Here is a 19,031-nt window from a genome sequence, read left to right as displayed (position 1 = left end):
GAACTGAAACCCACAAATCCACATAAATTTTTTTTATAAATATTATCAGTTGAAATGTATCATGGTATTAGTAAGTGCCAGATGTGGTGGTAAAACATGACCTATCTTCTCATTAATTCTTACCTCATTAATTCAACCTCCTTGAGGTTGAAGCTACACAATCACTAGACTGTGAGCTCTATGAGAATAGGATGATGGATTTTCTTCACCAATGTAAAATCAGCACCTTGCTCCTACACATCCTTCACAACAGATGCCTAGTAAAGTACATGCTAAATGAATAAAAAATTTCCACTTGATAAAGAAGGTAACTGAGGGTTAGAGAAGATAAACAAACAATCAAAGATGTGTGATGCTAGACTCTGTATTCCAACTTTTAATTTTATTTTATTTAAATAAAAGACTCCATGGAGAGTATGGGGGGATTAATTAATTGCCACGTTTAATCTTCTCATTCTTTTCATCTCTGAGTGAAGATAAAATTACTGAAGAGCAACAAGAGGACCGAATTCAGAAAGTCAAAGGAGGGAATAGGAGGGGTCTGAAAAAGCAAGATGCTAATATTCTTTTTTACTCAGGACATCTCTTCTAGCTTCTAGCCAAGATAGAAAACAGATACCTGAGGTTTCTGTCTTTAAGAGAGGAAATATGATCTGATTAATAGTAAACCGTGTGCCCTACACTATATTAAATCCCTTCTGAGATGCAACTGATAACTGAAAGAATTGGAATAATTAGAGCAGGTCTTCCTAGTCTAGCACTCTCCGCCCTGCACACAATGTCGACTTTACTGTATGGCCTACGAAACACTCTCAGCACCCTGCAGCCCCAGCTCATCTATTTCCTCTATCTAATAAAATGTCAGACACAGAAATAACATACCACTTCTCTTCTCGGTCTGGAGCACATCAGTCATTCCATCTTGAGTCTTAATAAGGCAGAGAAAATAGAACTAGAATAGTCATGTTCCAAATGATAGCTTTTGGAACATTTCCATGTGCCACACGAGACAGGAAATAATGCATTTAAGTGTGCATAATACAACAGTATGATTTAATATATACGGTTTCCTAAAGCCTAGCGTATCATAAGTTAGGATTCTCATGGATCTAAACAGACAGGATTTGCCGGAACTACCGTGGAGAATGCAGCATACTTCAGTTGCTAGAGCACAGACCTTGGAGCCTGGCAAGCCTGGGTTCTTAGCAACTTAGTTCTGTTACTGATGGAGTTTTCTTATCCAGAAAATTGGGATCATAACAGTATTTACCATATAGCGCTCTTAAGAATACAAATGTGTTAGCACATATGCTAGGAATAGCTCAGTAAACTAGCTTTTACTTTCATTATTATTACCACCACCATCACTTTAGTTTTATGAAGAAACCTCTAAATGAAATGAACTTGAAGCAATGAATTATACTGGTTAATCCATACTAATAGCATTGATTTTTATTTACTTGATGATTATGCTAGTCAATACTACTACCCTATGTGGGTCGCTTTCATAATGCTACATTACAAACAACAAGAAAAGTAATTCCAGGAATGACTTCTTGGTGAAAACAGATTTCAAAATGGGGAGACACTACCAAGGCTGGGAAGACACAGGGTGATACTAATGATCTTAGAGTTGTGTCTGAGCAGCTTTGGCTGTGGATATTATTAGGCAAGTCACATTATAGATGACTATGAATTCTATTCTGAGTAGAGTCTGAAGAGGAAATTATAAAATGAAAAATTAATAAGGCCTCATGTGAAGTAAGCATCTGACACTCAGTGCCTCTGTGATTCAGATCCCCTAAATGTCCAAGTGTTGGAGTATTTTATCCAAGAGGACTTAGAGCACACTGGTTAACAAACACTGAAGAAGTCAAACTGCCTGATATTGAATCCAAAAGCCTCGTCTACTTTGCGACCTCACCTCGTTACTTTGTGACCTCAGTAAAGCTATGTCTGGTACCAAGTACGTAGTGCTGCTTTTATTATAATCTTTTTTTCTCATTTTTGTTGTGCAACAATCTTTTATGTCTCTTTTCTCCCTTGAGACTGGTAGCTATTTGAATGAAGGGATGGGAGTATTCATCTCTTTTTTGCTATCCAGCCCTAAGAGATACTCAAAAAACTGTTAGTTGAATTAATGAATGATTGAACTGGAAAATAAATATAAAAATAAGATAAACTCAGAGCAGAGAGAGAAGGCAATGACACCCCACCCCAGTACTTCAGTACTCTTGCCTGGAAAATCCCATGGACGGAGGAGCTTGGTAGGCTGCAGTCCATGGGGTCGCTGAGTTGGACACAACAGAGTGACTTCACTTTCACTTTTCACTTTCACGCATTGGAGAAGGAAATGGCAACCCACTCCAGTGTTCTTGCCTGGAGAATCCCAGGGACGGGGGAGCCTGGTGGGTTGCCATCTATGGGGTCACGCAGAGTCAGACACGACTGAAGCGACAGCAGCAGCAGCAGAGCAGAGACCCTGACTTTAAGCTTACAAATATGAGAATAACCTTTTCAGATTACTGATGAAATCATCTGGAATAGTAGCAGAGGATCAGTTCCCTCCCTAACTTATCTTTTCTCTCTCCTGGTCCTAAATAAGGAACCTATATGACTTTAACCATATTACCAACTCACAGATATTAACCAGTCCTTGACAACCAGTTCATAAGATTTTGTTGGCTGTAACACCTTCCAGAAAAACTAAACGACAACAGCAACAAAAAAAATGTTATACTTACAGTTAATTCAGAAGCTGAAGAGGATTTTGTTAAATATTAATAATGTCATATTAATACACAAATTAGTTTTGAATCTTTTGGAATTTATATTCAAAAACAAGCTCTATTCTTTTAATATGTTTTCATGAAATTTTACTTAAAGGCCCTTGAATTATTTTGTGAGATTAGTCTTTACTCAAGCGGCCAATAGTATTTGTAAGCAACAATATGATTTTCATTCTTGCTTGGGAAAATGATAACAAATAGTTGAAGAAAATGCAATTTATAACATTTTACCCTTTTACTTCATCATCTTATACACTATCCTCTATATCCAATCATCTCATCCAAATAAAAATTAAGAATATACGCCCCTCACCTCCAACAGTTCATCTCCAATACGCATTCGTCCATCCATGGCAGCAGGTCCTTCAGGGTTAATTCCCACCACAAATATGCTCATGCGTGACCTGTCTTTGTTACCAGCGAGGCTGAGTCCAAGTCCATTCTTATCCTTTTCAAGTTCAATAATGTGCAGTTCTCCAGGCAGGTCTGCATATCTTTGCCTGATTTTTTCTAATTAAAAAAAAGGTTAAAAAATTTAAATAGAGCGCCTGAATCTATATCATCAAGGCATTGGCATTTCCCCATTTTTATTGATGCTTCTACAATGAACTGTCCCTTCTTGTAAGTGAAGTACTTGAGGTCATTCACAGCCTTATACACAGGTTACAGTTAAAGATTATTTGATCTCCATCTAAGAAGATGTCTCCCCATAAAACCTTCCCTGACTATTCAGGTTCAAGGGCTAGCCTAGATTTTCTACACATTTTCTTACCTAAGAGAGTTAACATAATGTAATGGAAAACCTGGCCTCTCTGCACTACTTGCTCCCCTTCAAAAAAAGAACAAGGGAAACAAAGAATATATACTGATCACCAGGCATGTGCCAAGCAAAGTGTTTGGTCTGTTGGTTGAACAAAACAGACATGGATCTACTCTCACCGACCTGTAGTCCAGAAAGAAAGAAAATCAACCATTAATTCTAAATAATTACATTTCTTTAAAGTATACAAAGGGTTCTGTTCTGTTCTGTTCTGTTCTGTCGCTCAGTCGTGTCCGACTCTTTGCGACCCCGTGGACTGTAGCCTACCAGGCTTCTCCGTCCATGGGATTCTCCAGGCAAGAATACTGGAGTGGGTTACCGTTTTCTTCTCCAGGGGATCTTCCCGACCCAGGGATCGAACCCGGGTCTCCCGCATTGGAGGCAGACGCTTTAACCTCTGAGCCACCAGGGAAGCCCATACAAAGGGTACAAAACAATATTGGGTGTTATGCGAGTAAAAACAAGGGGAATTAAGGATGTTGATTGAGCTGTCAGATCTGAAGTTAATATACACGTCTACCACTCAATGTCCATTAATTAACACATCATTTTATCTCTATGGAATTCCACTTCTTCATCTTTAAAATGGACATGATAATTCCCACGTCATGGAAGTTGGGAAAATAAAATATAAAGGACTTAATGGCTCGTGGATTATAGTTATTTTATAATTCTTCTATTTGATCTTCTGTTTCATCTTGCAACCTCCATTTTACACCCTAAACTACCTATTTTAGGGTGTGGCTGGTTACACTTCACCTGTGCAACGCAACTACACTGGCAGGTCAGTGTGGGGAATAATACAGCTTTAAACATGCCTTGTACATCAAACAGCACCAGCTCAGGCCAGGAGTGCTACAAGGGCTCAAAGGTTTGCTGGTGACTCTATCACATGATGCAATCATCTCATCAGCTGAAAAACCAAGCAATCCTTGCCACTATGCTGGAACTCTCTATGCTCTAATACTAAGTTCACTGTCCTATAAGGGAACCTTGCAAATTGAAAGCTTAACTGGAATAATTAGTGTTAAGGGAAGGAAGACAGCCTCATCCATCTCATCACTTTACCAGATATAACAAACACTGCCTTAAAAGAGAGTAGATAAATTTAAACTCATAAAGGCTATTTTGTACATAAATTTACATTGAAATAATTAATCATAAATGCTTATTTTAGAAAGCTTAAATTTGTCTACTTTATAAGGATTTTGAAGAGAATCTTAAAGACCTTTCACTGATCATGCTTATGAATAATAAAGAACATATTTTGCAAAATACAGTAAACTAAAGAACTTGAAATGTAACAAAACTGTCCTCTATGCAGAAATAAAATTATCCCCATTAACACTGAAGTAAATAAACTCAAAGTGTTTTCATCAGTCAACTATTAAGAACAAGCCATTATGTGGGTACCTTAAGTAATAGAGGATACAAAACACGTTACCCTCAACATGCTTATACAACAAAGCAGAGGAAGCAAACAAACACAACAACTAATAAACAACTACAGCTATATAAACAGAAATTCCAACCACTTCACATGCTGGTCACTAAATACATATTAATCAATTAGTAAATTCAGGTGAGTGAATAAACATTAAATTAACTGCACTAGCAATCATTGGAAAACTCAGCAGTGGCCGCAGGACTGGAAAAGGTCAGTTTTCATTCCAATCCCAAAGAAAGGAAATGCCAAAGAATGCTCAAACTACCAAACAATTGCATTCACCTCACACACTAGTAAAGTAATGATCAAAACCCTCCAAGCCAGGCTTCGGCAATACATGAACCATGTTCAAGCTGGATTTAGCAAACGCAGAAGAACCAGAGATCAAATTGCCAACATCCACTGGATCATCGAAAAAACAAGAGAGTTCCAGAAAAATACCTACTTCACCTTTACTGACTACACCAAAGTCTTTGACTGTGTGGATCACAACAAACTGTGGAAAATTCTTCAAGAGATGGGAATACCAGAACACCTAAGCTGTCTACTGAGAAATCTGTATGCAGGTCAGGAAGCAATAGTTAGAACTGGACATGGAACAACAGACTGGTTCCAAATCAGGAAAGGCATAGGTCAAGGCTGTATACTGTCATCCTGCTTATTTAACTTATATGCAGAGTACATCATGAGAAATGCCGTGCTGGATGAAGCACAAACTGGAATCAAGATTGCCGGGAGAAATATCAATAATTTCAGATATGCAGATGACACCACCCTTATGTCAGAAAGCGAAGAACTAAAGAACTTCTTGACGAAAATGAAAGAGGAGAGTGAAAAAGTTGGCTTAAAGCTCAACGTTCAGAAAACTAAGATCATGGCATTCCGTCACATCACCTCATGGCAAATACATGGGGAAACAGTGGAAACAGTGGCTGACTTTATTTCTGGGGGCTCTAAAATCACTGCAGATGGTGATTGCAGCCATGAAATTAAAAGACACTTGCACCTTGGAAGAAAAGCTATGACAAACCTTGACAGCATATTAAAAAGCAGAGACATTACTTTGCCAACAAAGGTCCGTCTAGTCAAAGCTATGGTTTTTCCAGTAAATCATGTATGGATGTGAGAGCTGGACTATAAAGAAAGCTGAGCACCAAAGAATTGATCCTTTTGAACTGTGGTGTTGGAGAAGACTCTTGAGAGTTCCTTGGATGGCAAGGAATTCCAACCAGTCCATCCTAAAGGAAATCACTCCTGAATATTCATTGGAAGGACTGATGTTGAAGCTAAAACTCCAATACTTTGGCCACCTGATGTGAAGAACTGACTCACTGGAAAACACCCTGATGAAGGCAGGAGGAGAAGCGGATGACAGAGGATGAGATGGTTGGATGACATCACTGATGCGATGGACATGAGTTTGAATAAGCTGCAGGATTTGGTGATGGACAGGGAATCCCAGCGTGCTGCAGTCCATAGGGTCACAAAGAGTCAGACACGACTGAGCGACTGAACTGAACTGAGCAATCATTCATTGCCTTTAGAATTCTAAGAAATGATATGGCTAGAAGAGATTTCTTGAAAGAAGCAGAATTTTAGAAGGTTTTTTTTTTCTTCTTTTTCTTTTCTTAATTGAAGTAGTATCAATCAATGACATATAATATCATTTCTGGAATACCAAATAGTGATTCAACATTTATATCCATGACAAATAGATCACCATAGTAAATCTGGTAACCATCCAAAGCTATTACAAAGCTAAACCATACAAAGTTATTACAATGTTGCTGAACATAATCCCAATACTGTACCTTATATCCCATGGCTTATTAATAAGTGGAAGCTTGTACATGTTAATACCCTTCACCTGTTTTGCCCAACCACTCCCCACCTCTGGTGACCACCAGTTTGTTCTCTGTACCTGTAGGTCTGTTTCTGTTTTGTTTAGTTTGTTCATTTGTTTTTGTTTTTTTTTTTTACATTTCACATTTGTATTTGTCTTTATGTGGCATAGTATAATACCTTCTAGGCCCATCCACGTTGTCGCAAATGGCAAATTCTTTTTTATGGCTGAGTAGTACTCCATTCTATACCACATCTCTTTTACCCATTTATCTATGGATGGACACAGGTTGTCTGACTATTGTAAATAAAGCTTCTATTAACACTAAATTGTGTATATATCTTTTTTAATTAGTTTTTTTGTTCTTTGGATATACAAGAATGGTTTTGAATAACTTACAGAGTTAGGTTATGTGAAAAAGAATTCTGGTGGACCAAATGGCAAGAGTAAAAACTTCCATGCAGAGGGATGAGGAAGGGGATGTGAAAGTCCATCTGGCTTTGAACTGAAAATTGTTTAAGTTAGTGGGTGGGTGACAAGAAATAAGAGTGCAAGGTTAAAGGGTTAACTGATAGCTTGTTTACAGAAATAATATTCCAATTTAGGGATTCTGCAGAGGTGCCTTAAGGTACTCTGGGGATGGAACCTTGAAAGAACACTCGATTTAAGACCTCTTCTTCCAGATTCAACCAGAGCAGTTATGCTTTCAACTGTATTATTTACTGGATTTCTAGGGTAAAATAGTTAAGAAATGATACCACAGTTAAGGAAACAAATAAAATAAAATTTTAACACATCTTTCTCAGAAAATAATAAAGCAGAAGAAGATTAAAAAAATAAACTGAAGACTGACAACTCAATAAGCTCAAGGTATTGTATTTAAGAGAATGTTACAACAGAAAATACACATTTTGGGAAGGCACACACAGAACTATTACAGAAACAGACTGTGTATTAGACCATAAAAGAAACCACAATAAGTCTCAAAAAAATCAATATCATATAAGCTGTCGCTTTGGACACAGTGCAATAAAACTATGAAAACCTATAACAACAAAAAATAACTAAAGTTCTCTTCTGTTTTGACATAGATTAATAATTAAAATAAATTAACGTCAATAGTAACATAAAGAGATTTTGTAAACAGTGCTGAAAGGGGGACAGACAGAATGGGGTCAACACATTATGTAATACTATTAATGTGAAATAAGATTCTGCACAAAAACCACAGCACATATTTTGGAAGTTCATATACAAAAACACAAATAGCTAACACATTAGAATGGTTAATTACAGTGGCTGGAAAGAAATAGGAATAAAAGGGAGCAAAGAAAACCGAACAGGGAGTCCCAGCTGACCAATGACGGTAATATGCTATGAAAGATTATATTTAACGCAATCTCATGCCCCTGGGAACTGAAAAAACAGAATGAGCTGAGAAAGGTTTTAGTGTTAAAGTAATATAAAAAGACTTTCAGTTTCCAAAATTTGTCTGACTTGTTCAACCTTCTGAGAAAAAAAAGAAATAACCTCCACGACCATTAACTGTATATTCAACTGTTCAGACATGCAAATGATTAATGATCCTCCTCCAAAGGAGGATCAAGAGGGATCCTCCTTTGGTAAATAGTGGCTCCATCACAACTGATGAACAACCCAAGTGCTACAAAAGGTGAATCTCTAGCAATACATTCTTGTGGCAGAATAGAAAGAGCAAAGACTCAAGGGTTAGAATTCAATTCAAATCCTTAGTTGAGGCACTTAACACCACTAGTTTCTTGGACAAATACTGAACCTCTACAAATGGCATATTTCTTATTTGTGATAGGAAAGTGAAAGTGAAGTCACTCAGTCGTGTCCGATTCTTTGCGACCTCATGGACTGTAGCCTATCAGGCTCCTCTGTCCGTGGGATTTTCCAGGCAAGAGTACTGGAGTGGGTTGCCATTTCCTTCTCCAGGGGATCTTCCTGACTCAGGGATTGAACCTGGGTCTCCCACATTGTAGGCAGACGCTTTACCGTCTGAGCCACTAGGGCTGTTAGCTTAAAATGGATGCTAACTAAAAATTCCTGGGACATAGACTCCACATAACATTAAAGACTGATTTGGTCATGATTTTGTCTTTATCATTCAGTTATGTTGAGGTTTTAAGTTAGTTTTAAGTTGGTGCCAAAGCTACTCTTTTCTTCTTTGTCTGTCTTGAGGAAAACTGTGACTTGTGAAAGGAAGCAGTGGTTCCCCACGATGGAATGAAGGAAGCAGGCACACTGTCCTCCAATGGCAATCAGGAGAGGAAGGGGCTGACATCATTCTTTCCCAGACTCTCTTATTTGAGTTACTTATACTGAGGAGTTCCAAGGACAACTTTGTGAGGTGCAAAGGAATAATAGCACTGTTTCCAGTGACTGTCCCTGGTCTGTAGGCCACTGAGGTGGCTTTAAAACTGTGTGTTAATCAAGTGTGAAATTAAAACCCTTTCCACAGTTTCAGCTGGAAGATATAAAAGATCTGGAGGTGGGGGGTAATCATAGTTGTAAAACAATGTGAATGGACTTAATGCTACTGAACTGTACACTTAAAAGTAGTTAAAATGGTATATTTGTTATGTATATTTTACCACAATTAAAAAAACTGAAACCCTATCTACAGGTTTAAAAGACCCTTCAAAAAGCTGGTTCCCTCATCAACATTCCACCAAGGGACTAAGTTGTAGATTTGTTATCCTAATTTTTGAAACCGGCAGCCCTGTTACTCTGGCCAATTTGTTTTTGGTGTTGTTATGACACTAGAATATTCCCATTTTTTTTCAGTTAACAAATATTGATTGAATCCAAATTCATGTCAGGCTTGTGTTGTGAAGGGCACACTACAGAATTTCTTTTCAAGGGCATTAAAATCTATCATTGAAGACAAGCATACATATCAGTAACTCTAATTCAGAGAGAGAAAAACTGTGAGAGAAATACCAGCAGCTGAAGTCACCCATCCATTTCACTGTATCATCTGGAAAACCAATTAATGTCTGCAAATGACAATAAATATTATAGATACTCTAGCCAATTCTCATCCTATTGGTCAGATACACCTCTATTCCATAATGCTCAAACCTCATTTTAGCTGTCGTTTCCAATAACCCCACATCCAACTTATTCCAGCTTTATTTGCCTATAAAAAGGGTTATTCAGCTTTCCTTGACTTTTTTAAATTATTTCAAAAAAAAAAATTAGGAGAAGGAGGTAAGATCAACAGAATAAAGCTCAGTTAAAAAAAAAAAAGAAAATTACAGAACAAGAAAGAGCTGAGCATCCTTGAATGGTTTTGAAGTTTTAGTAATAATTTATTGGGGACCTGCTAAGTTGCAGAAACTGTGCTAATAATCATTCAATAAATTTTCTCCATTTGTGCAAAAAAAAACACCCTATCAGGTAGAAATGATCCTCTCTGCATTCAAGATGGGAATAAGATTCTGATGTTGAATAACCTGCCAAAGTACCCAGCTGGAAACTGATAAAATAAGAACGCAAACCCAGTTTTTTGGTCTGTCTTCATGGTACTATCTGAAGGTATCTTTCTATAATTCTTTCTTTCTATTGCCCTATCCTAGAATATAGACCCCACAGTTTCTTGTATATCCCGCTGTCTTCTGCACTTAGTGCCTGGTATAAATTAGGTGGTTAATAAGGCAATGGTTTTTCCCGTGGTCATGTATGGATGTGAGAGTTGGACTGTGAAGCAGGCTGATCGCCGAAGAATCAATGCTTTTGAACTGTGGTGTTGGAGAAGACTCTTGAGAGTCCCTTATACTGCAAGGAGATCCAACCAGTCTATTCTAAAGGAGATCAATCCTGGATGTTCATTGGAGGGACTGATGCTAAAGCTGAAACTGCAATACTTTGGCCACCTCATGCGATGAGTTGACTCACTGGAAAAGACTCTTATGCTGGGAAAGTTTGAGGGCGGGAGGAGAAGGGGACGACGGAGAATGAGATGGCTAGATAGCATCACCGACTCTGTGGACATGAGTTTGAGTGTACTCCGGGAGTTGGTGATGGACAGGGAGGCCTGGCGTGCTGTGATTCATGGGGTCGCGGAGAGTCGGACACGACTGAGCGACTGAACTGAACTGAACTGACACATTAATACAATATATGCGGGTTGGAAGCATAATCAGATGATTTCTAAGGTTTTCTTCAATTGCTCTGCCTGCACTTTGGCCATTGCCAGAAACAATGCTACCTAAGTCATCTGAGACCTAAAAGCATTAGACATATGCAATTTGTTGCAAAGACAATGAATCCCTTCAGGTAAAGGAAGTAGAAAAATGGCTTGTTTCTTCTTTGCATTTGTATACATAAGTAACAAAATCCATTAGGACGACTAGAAAATCAAAGTACTATGTACACATTATCTTTAAAAAATCAACTCTATTAAACTGAAGAAGCTTAAAAAGCAAAAAAGATTGATAACTTCATCTTCCTTACGTTCTCTCTCTCTCCACCCTCTCTCTCTTTTTTTTCACTGCATTATAAAACAGGAAAAGCAGTAAGACAATGAAAATGTCCAATGTTCTAAAACACAAATGATCTTTAATTTTTAGTTAAATTTGTATTACCATTTTCAGGCTTCAGAATTTGAGTTACCCTACAATGTTTATTCAAATCCATAGCTACGAAGGGCTTAAAAGATGTCAAGTCGAACCCTTCAGATAAATTACATGCTATATTTCACCACATCATAAAACCAGAGACTTTTAAATTAGGCAAAACAAGCTACATTATTGTGTAAAGCTGCCTTCTCTTATTACACAACTCTATCCAACTTATAAATAAAGAAATAAGACTGAAGAAATGAACAAAATGCTATAATGGTAATTTATAGCTAGAAACTACAGACCTACAAGACCTTTCAGAACTAACATCCAAAAAAAGATGTCCTTTTCATTAAAGGGGACTGGAAAGCAAAAGTAGGAAGTCAAGAAACACCTGGAGTAACAGGCAAATTTGGCCCTGAAGTACAAAATGAAGCAGGGCAAAGGCTAATAGTTTTGCCAAGAGAACACACTAGTCATAGCAAACACACTCTTCCAACAACACAAGAGAAGACTCTACACATGGACATCACCAGATGTCCAACAACAAAATCAGATTGATTATATTCTTTGCAGCCAAAAACGGAGAAGCTCTATACAGTCAGCAAAAATAAGATCGGGAGCTGACTGTGGTTCAGATCATGAACTCCTTAATGCCAAATTCAGACTTAAAGAAAGTAGAGAAAACCTACTTCAGGCATGACCTAAATCAAATCCCTTATGATTATATAGTGGAAGTGAGGATAGATTTAAGGGACTAGATCTGATAGAGTGCTTGATGAACTAAGGATAGAGGTTCGTGACATAGTACAGGAGGCAGGGATCAAGAACATCCCCAAGAAAAAGAAATGCAAAAAAGCAAAATGGTTGTCTGAGGAGGCCTTATAAATAGCTGTGAAAAGAGGAGCAGTGAAAAGCAAAGGAGAAAAGGAAAGATATACCCATTTGAATTCAGAGTTACAAAGAATAGCAAGGAGAGATAAGAAAGCCTTCCTCAGTGATCAGTGCAAAGAAATAGAGGAAAACAACAGAATGGGAAAGACTAGAGATCTCTTCAAGAAAATCAGAGATAACAAGGGAACATTTCATGCAAATACGGGCACAATAAACAACAGAAATGCTATGCACCTAACAGAAGCAGAAGATATTACAAAGAGGTGGCAAGAATACACAGAAGAACTGAACAAAAAAGACCTTCACAACCCAGATAATCACGATGGTGTGATCATTCGTCTAGAGCCAGACATCCTGGAATGTGAAGTCAAGTGGGCCTTAGGAAGCATCACTACGAATAAAGCTAATGGAAGTAATGGAATTCCAGTTGAGCTATTTTAAATTCTAAAAGACGATGCTGTGAAAGTGCTGCACTCAGTATGCCAGTAAATTTGGAAAACTCAGCAGTGGCCACAGGACTGGAAAAGGTCAGTCTTCATTCCAATCCCAAAGAAAGGCAAAGCCAAAGAATGCTCAAACTATTGCACAATTGCACTCATCTCACACGCTAGTAAAGTCATGCTCAAAATTCTTCAAGCCAGGCTTAAGCAATATATGAACCGTGAACTTCCAGATGTTCAAGCTGGTTTTAGAAAAGGCAGAGGAACCAGAGTTCAAATTGCCAACATCCACTGGATCATCGAAAAAACAAGAGAGTTCCAGAAAAACATCTATTTCTGCTTCATTGACTATTCCAAAGCCTTTGACTATGTGCATCACAATAAACTGTGGAAAATTCTGAAAGAGATGGGACTACCAGACCCCCTGATCTGTCTCTTGAGAAATCTGCATGCAGGTCAGGAAGCAACAGTTAGAACTGGACATGGAACAACAGACTGGTTCCAAATAGGAAAAGGAGTATGTCAAGGCTGTTTATTGTCACCCTGCTTATTTAACTTATATGCAGAGTATGTCATGAGGAACGCTGGGCTGGATGAAGCACAAACTGGAATCAATATTGCAGGGAGAAATATCAATAACCTCAGATATGCAGATGACACCACCCTTATGGTAGAAATTGAAGAAGAACTAAAGAACCTCCTGATGAAAGTGAAAGATGAGAGTGAAAAAGTTGGCTTAAAGCTCAACATTCAGAAAACTAAGATCATGGCATCTGGTCCCATCAATTCATGGCAAATAGATGGGGAAACAGTGGCTGATTTTATTTTGGGGGCTCTAAAATCACTGCAGATGGTGACTGTAGCCATGAAATTAAAAGATGCTTACTCCTTGGAAGGAAAGTTGTGACCAATCTAGACAGCATATTAAAAAGAAACATTAGTTTGCCAACAAAGGTCCGTCTCTCAAGTCTATGGTTTTTCCAGTAGTCACATATGGATGTGAAAGTTGGACTATAATGAAAGCTGAGTACCGAAGAATTGATGCTTTTGAACTGTGGTGCTAGAGAAGACTCTTGAGAGTCCCTTGGACTACAAGGAGATCCAACCAGTCCATCCTAAAGAAGATCAGTCCTGGGTGTTCACTGGAAGGACTGATGTTGAAGCTGAAACTCCAATACTTTGGCCATCTGATGCAAAGAGCTGACTCATTTGAAAAGATCCTGATGCTGGGAAAGATTAAAGGCAGGAGGCGAAGGGTATAAGATGGTTGGATGGCATCACCAACCCAATGGACATGAGTTTGGGTAATCTGGGAGTTGGTGATGGACAGGGAGACCTGGCGTCTGCGGTCCCTTGGGTCGCAGAGTTTGACATGACTAAGTGACTGAACTGAGTTAAAGACTGAATGAAGTTTGTACTTCAATTTTTTCTTTACCATATTATGTTAAGTTTCTCCAATATCATCTTAAAGAACAAAAATGACTTCCAATTTCTCCCTCAATAAAAAGCTACCTTTAGAATCCTCAAGCTATCATAACATCTCCTTACATGAAAAAAAATTCACATTTCATCATGAATCCATCATTCATCCCTTCCTACATTTTTGTAAACACTTCCATTTGCAGGCGAGCTGGACTGACATTCAGAGAAATAAGGTGATCTGGCCAGAGTTGGGGTCAGGTTTACTGAAGAAAATAAGAGCTATGTACTCTCACAACACAGTTCTCTATTAGAAGAATTTTAAATAATAAGGTGCTCCCTTAAGAGAACTCAAACAATGCCAGGCTTTAGTCTTAGTTTGCCATGCTGGTTACCTAAAATTTATCCTCAGAGGCTATAAAAGAGAATCATGATCGGGCTCCACCAGCAGATCCTAAGTCAGCAAGTCTGAGGAAAATTTTAGAAATTGGGTAAGGTTTTCTGTGTAACAAGATCCTTAGATGATTCTCATGGGCAGCTGGGTCTATAAATAAAAGACTAATCTCCCATGCAATTGCAAAAATTTTTTCTACAGTAATCGTGACAGTCAACCATAAAGTTCACAGACACCAAATTTAAGACAGGCTTTAAATATTTCCAACACAGAACTAATCTAATATGCAGATTATCTCTGGCTCCACAATTATACTTTAGGATTAAATGAGAGATTTGTCTTGACTATACAATCAGTTCAGTTCAGTCACTTGATCATGTCCGACTCTTTGCGACCCCACAGACTGCAGCACACCAGGCTTCCCTGTCCATCAACATCTCCCGGAGCTTGCTCAAATGCATGTCCATCTACTGACTATAAAATATTCTATCATAATCTATTATAATTTATAACTGTTATATATAAATTATAATTTAATTATAATCTAGTATAATCTATTGACTATACAATGGATTACTTTGAAATCTGAACCTCAATCTTTCTCCTACACTCCTAGGCTGTCCCTCTCCTTCTCAAATGTTTTCTGTAATTTCCACTACCAATTGCTTCTACTCTGTGGGTACAATAAATGTTGAACCAGAATTTCAAAAGGGGAGAAGTGAAAAAAGGTTAGTTAGTGTTTGGAGCAAAAGTAAACCTGAACTTTCATCTTTGAAAAGTCAAGAAATCACAAGCAAGTTTGCTAATTAAGAATTTAAGAGAAAAATCATAGCAGAGGTCTTTCTATGTACGGCTGAGTCAGCACAAACTGTTCTAAAGCATTTAAGAGTCTACCTCACTACAGGGGAACCCCACACTGCCTGGCATTTGCTCTAAGGGGTACTGGGACGCATTTCCATGGCAACCAGTAGATGGGGGAACAGATATGTGGAAGAAGCGAGGTAAAAAGAGAATAGTGTTTTTAAAAGGTATTCATTTCAGTTTTACTAAAAAATACATTGAGGAGGGGTAAAAAGTATTATTTTATTTCAGTCAGTGAGGTTTTCCTCTAAAATTAAGAAAAGAAATCCAAAATATTCATACTTTGTTTCCTATACACAAACATCCATCCACCCAGATAAATCAAGGAAGTACTAGCCTTTAGTAACATACCCATTACTGGTAATTTCCTAAAAATGTTTGCAATAGTCAATCTTTACATTGATTTTCATTGATATCCACACTGTGTTAGTCCCGTGGAAGCAGTTCCTATTCAAATAACCTAGACATCTTCCATTTCTAAATACAAATCAAAGATTAGGAGATATGTAACTCCCTTCTTTGGGCTCCAGGCATTAGTATCCCTGAATGAACATCAGACTAGAATAACAAGAAAGGAAGAGAACAGGCTTTGACTCAGCTGAACAGTCACAATTGTTTTAATCGTGGATTCTCCAGCCCCATGACAACATCATCTGAAGAAAAGAATCCCAAGTTGCTCATAATTCTGTATCAAAGCTTCAGTGCTGTCCTTGGCCACAAAAGCCAGTAAGATTTCCCCTGTGTGGTCTCTGGGTATTTTCCTATCATCATAGGATATTAAGTGTTGCTAAGTAACAGAGCCTTTCTCCCAAGAAAGAAACAATTCAAGTCACTGCCCAGGGTTTTAACAGCAAATGTTCAACTCACCAGAATAAAGACCCAATATAATTTCAGAAGCATTTAGTCACCAGGTCTGTTTCCAACAACAGAAAACAATTTAATAAAGAGAAAATATTTAAGAGTGTTTCTTATATATTAAATACAATTCCATTTTTAAACAGATTATGAGAAGCATTTCTTAATCTACTTTTCTTACATTGTAACCAACTTTTAATTCTGTTAGTACCTGCAGACTTGAGAAGTAAAAATATGAGAAAAACCAATCAGAAGAAACAGCATCTGAACTCTAGTAGCACGAAGCAAATCTCAAGTGAAATTTCAAGCCAAATAAAGAAAATAATGAAAATGTGTCAGTGCAAACAAACTGTATTTGATGTGACAAATGAACAAACTTTCCTCTTAAATGAAGATACTTTTGCCAGTAAGAGTGATAATATTATGTGGACTTACAGATAAAAATTAATAACTGAGACACAAAACTTGAGAACTACAAATAAGGATGATGATAACAGCTAGACATTGTTCTAAGTACTTTAGTTTAATTCATTTAACTGTTATGAACACCCTATGCAATAGGTATTGTTATCCCCAACTTTACAGATGAAGAAACAAAGGCACAGAGAAGACACAAACCTGCGCAATAACACAGCGAGTGAGTGACAGACAGGGATTTGAAATCAAAGACTGTGGCTCTGCAGTCAATAATCTCAGGTGAGAGTCAGGGCTAGAGTTAAAAGTATTACATGTAGAACTTGGAAGAAAAACAAAGAAGTCAAGTCATTTCCTTTCTTTCATTCACAAAAATTCAATCTATTTTAAATATTGAATGGAAAAGGAAAGCAACCATAAAGTTAAAGTGAGATAATTCAGGCTGCCAATTAGAACAAGAATATCTACAATCAAAAGACCACAGTGTGAGAAAAAAAATACTCAGCTAATCATGAAAATCTAAAATTTTCCCATTAGATGAAACAAAACGCAAATGAATCAGTATGCAATAAGTAAATATTAAATAAAAGGCACTATATAAATATCAATTGAACTTTCTCTGTTAGACACTATATTGATCCCTTGGGATTATGAAATGTAGTTCTCAAGATGTCCATTTACAGTAAATTGTAAAAGCAAACTGTTGTATATTCATACAGTAGAACTTCATTTGATAATGGAAACAAACAATACTACAGGCAACATATTTGAATACAGGAAACATACTGTTGAGTTGAAACACTTAGAAAGAACAGTGCTTGTTGTTGCTGTTCAGTTGCTCAGTCATGTCTGACTCTTTGTGACCCCATGGACTGCAGCGCACCATGCTTCCCTGTCCTTCACCATCTCCCGGAGTTTGCTCAGATTCATGACCACTGAGTCACCCCCTTCTCCTCCTACCTTCGATCTTTCCCAGCATCAGGGTCTTTTCCAAAGAGTTAACTCTTTGCATCAGGTGGTTAAGGTATTGGAGCTTCAGCATCAGTTCTTCCAGTGAATATTCAGGATAGATTTCATTTAGGACTGACTGGTTTGATTGCCTTGCCATCCAAAGGACTCTCAAGAGTCTTCTCTAGTACCAGAGTTCAAAGGCATCAGTTCTTCAGTGCTCGGCGTTTTTTATTGTCCACCTCTCACATTAGTACATGACTACTGAAAAAACCATAGCTTTGGCCTTTGGAGACAAGGTAATGTCTCTGCTTTGTAATATGCTGTTTAGGTTTGTCATTGCTTACCTTCCAAGGAACAAGCAGCTTTTAATTTCATGGCTGCAGTCACTGTCCACAGTGATTTTGGAACCCAAGAAAATCAAGTCCTTCACCATTTCCTTTGTTTCTCCATCTATTTGCCATGAAGTGGTAGGACCAGATGACATGATCTTCATTTTTTGAATGTTGAGCTTTAAGCTAGCTTTTTCACTCTTCTCTTTCACCTTCAAGAGCCTCTTTAATTCCTCTTTGCTTTATGCCATAAGAGTGGTGTCATCTGCATATCTGAGGTTATTGATATTTCTCCCCACAATCTTGATTCCAGCTTGCGCTTCATCCAGCCCGGCATTTTACATGATGTACTCTGCATATAAGTTAAATAAGCAGAGTGACAATATACAGCCCTGATGTACTCCTTTTCCATTTGGAACCAATCTGTTGTTCCATATCCAGTTCTAACTGTTGCTTCTTGAGCTGCATAGAGGTTTCTCAGGAGGCAGGTAAGGTGCTCTGGTATTCCCATCTCTTTCAGAATTTTCCATAATTTGTTGTGATCTATACAAAGACTTTAGTGTAGTCAATGAAGCAGAAGTAGATGTTTTTCTGCAGTTCTCTTCCTTTTGTATTGATCCAATGGATGTTGGAAAGAAACCAAGAAAGAAAAGTGTATACACCACATAATTCCACTTTTTATCAAGTTCAAAAACAGGCAAAGCTAACCTATTTGCCACAAAATCAAGACAGTGTTGACCTTTGGGGAAGAAAGAACAGTGAATCAGAAGGGGCATAAAGTGATTCTGGGTGCTAATAATATGATGGTTGGTGGGTGAATATTCAGCAAACTGTGATACAACTGTTTGCACATATTTCAATAAAAGTATTTTTTAAAAAGAGACAATAAAATCATGAAATGTCAGTATAGTGACTGAATTCTGATTTGAACAAACCACCTACATTTTGAGACAATAAAGAAACTTGATTATGGATTATATATTAGA

General features: G+C 37.7%; 1 protein-coding gene across 4 annotated transcripts in view; it reads right to left on the bottom strand.

The window, feature by feature from the left end:
* The window catches only part of PATJ (PATJ crumbs cell polarity complex component), a 385,356-nt gene that overhangs the window by 165,485 nt on the left and 200,840 nt on the right, over window positions 1-19,031 (bottom strand). For all 4 annotated transcript variants that reach the window (XM_055402500.2, XM_055402504.2, XM_055402503.2 and 1 more), the window contains exon 28: window positions 3,103-3,299. In XM_055402500.2, coding sequence (XP_055258475.2) covers window positions 3,103-3,299 — 197 coding nt within the window. The remainder of the gene's footprint in view (window positions 1-3,102; window positions 3,300-19,031) is intronic.

Source organism: Moschus berezovskii, chromosome 4 (assembly GCF_049115385.1).
Source record: "Moschus berezovskii isolate FMDL1 chromosome 4, NW_MosBer_1.0, whole genome shotgun sequence".
Classification (NCBI taxonomy): Eukaryota; Metazoa; Chordata; class Mammalia; order Artiodactyla; family Moschidae; genus Moschus; species Moschus berezovskii.
The sequence above is the reverse complement of the archived record's forward strand: the minus strand, read 5'-3'. Positions and strand labels throughout refer to the sequence as shown.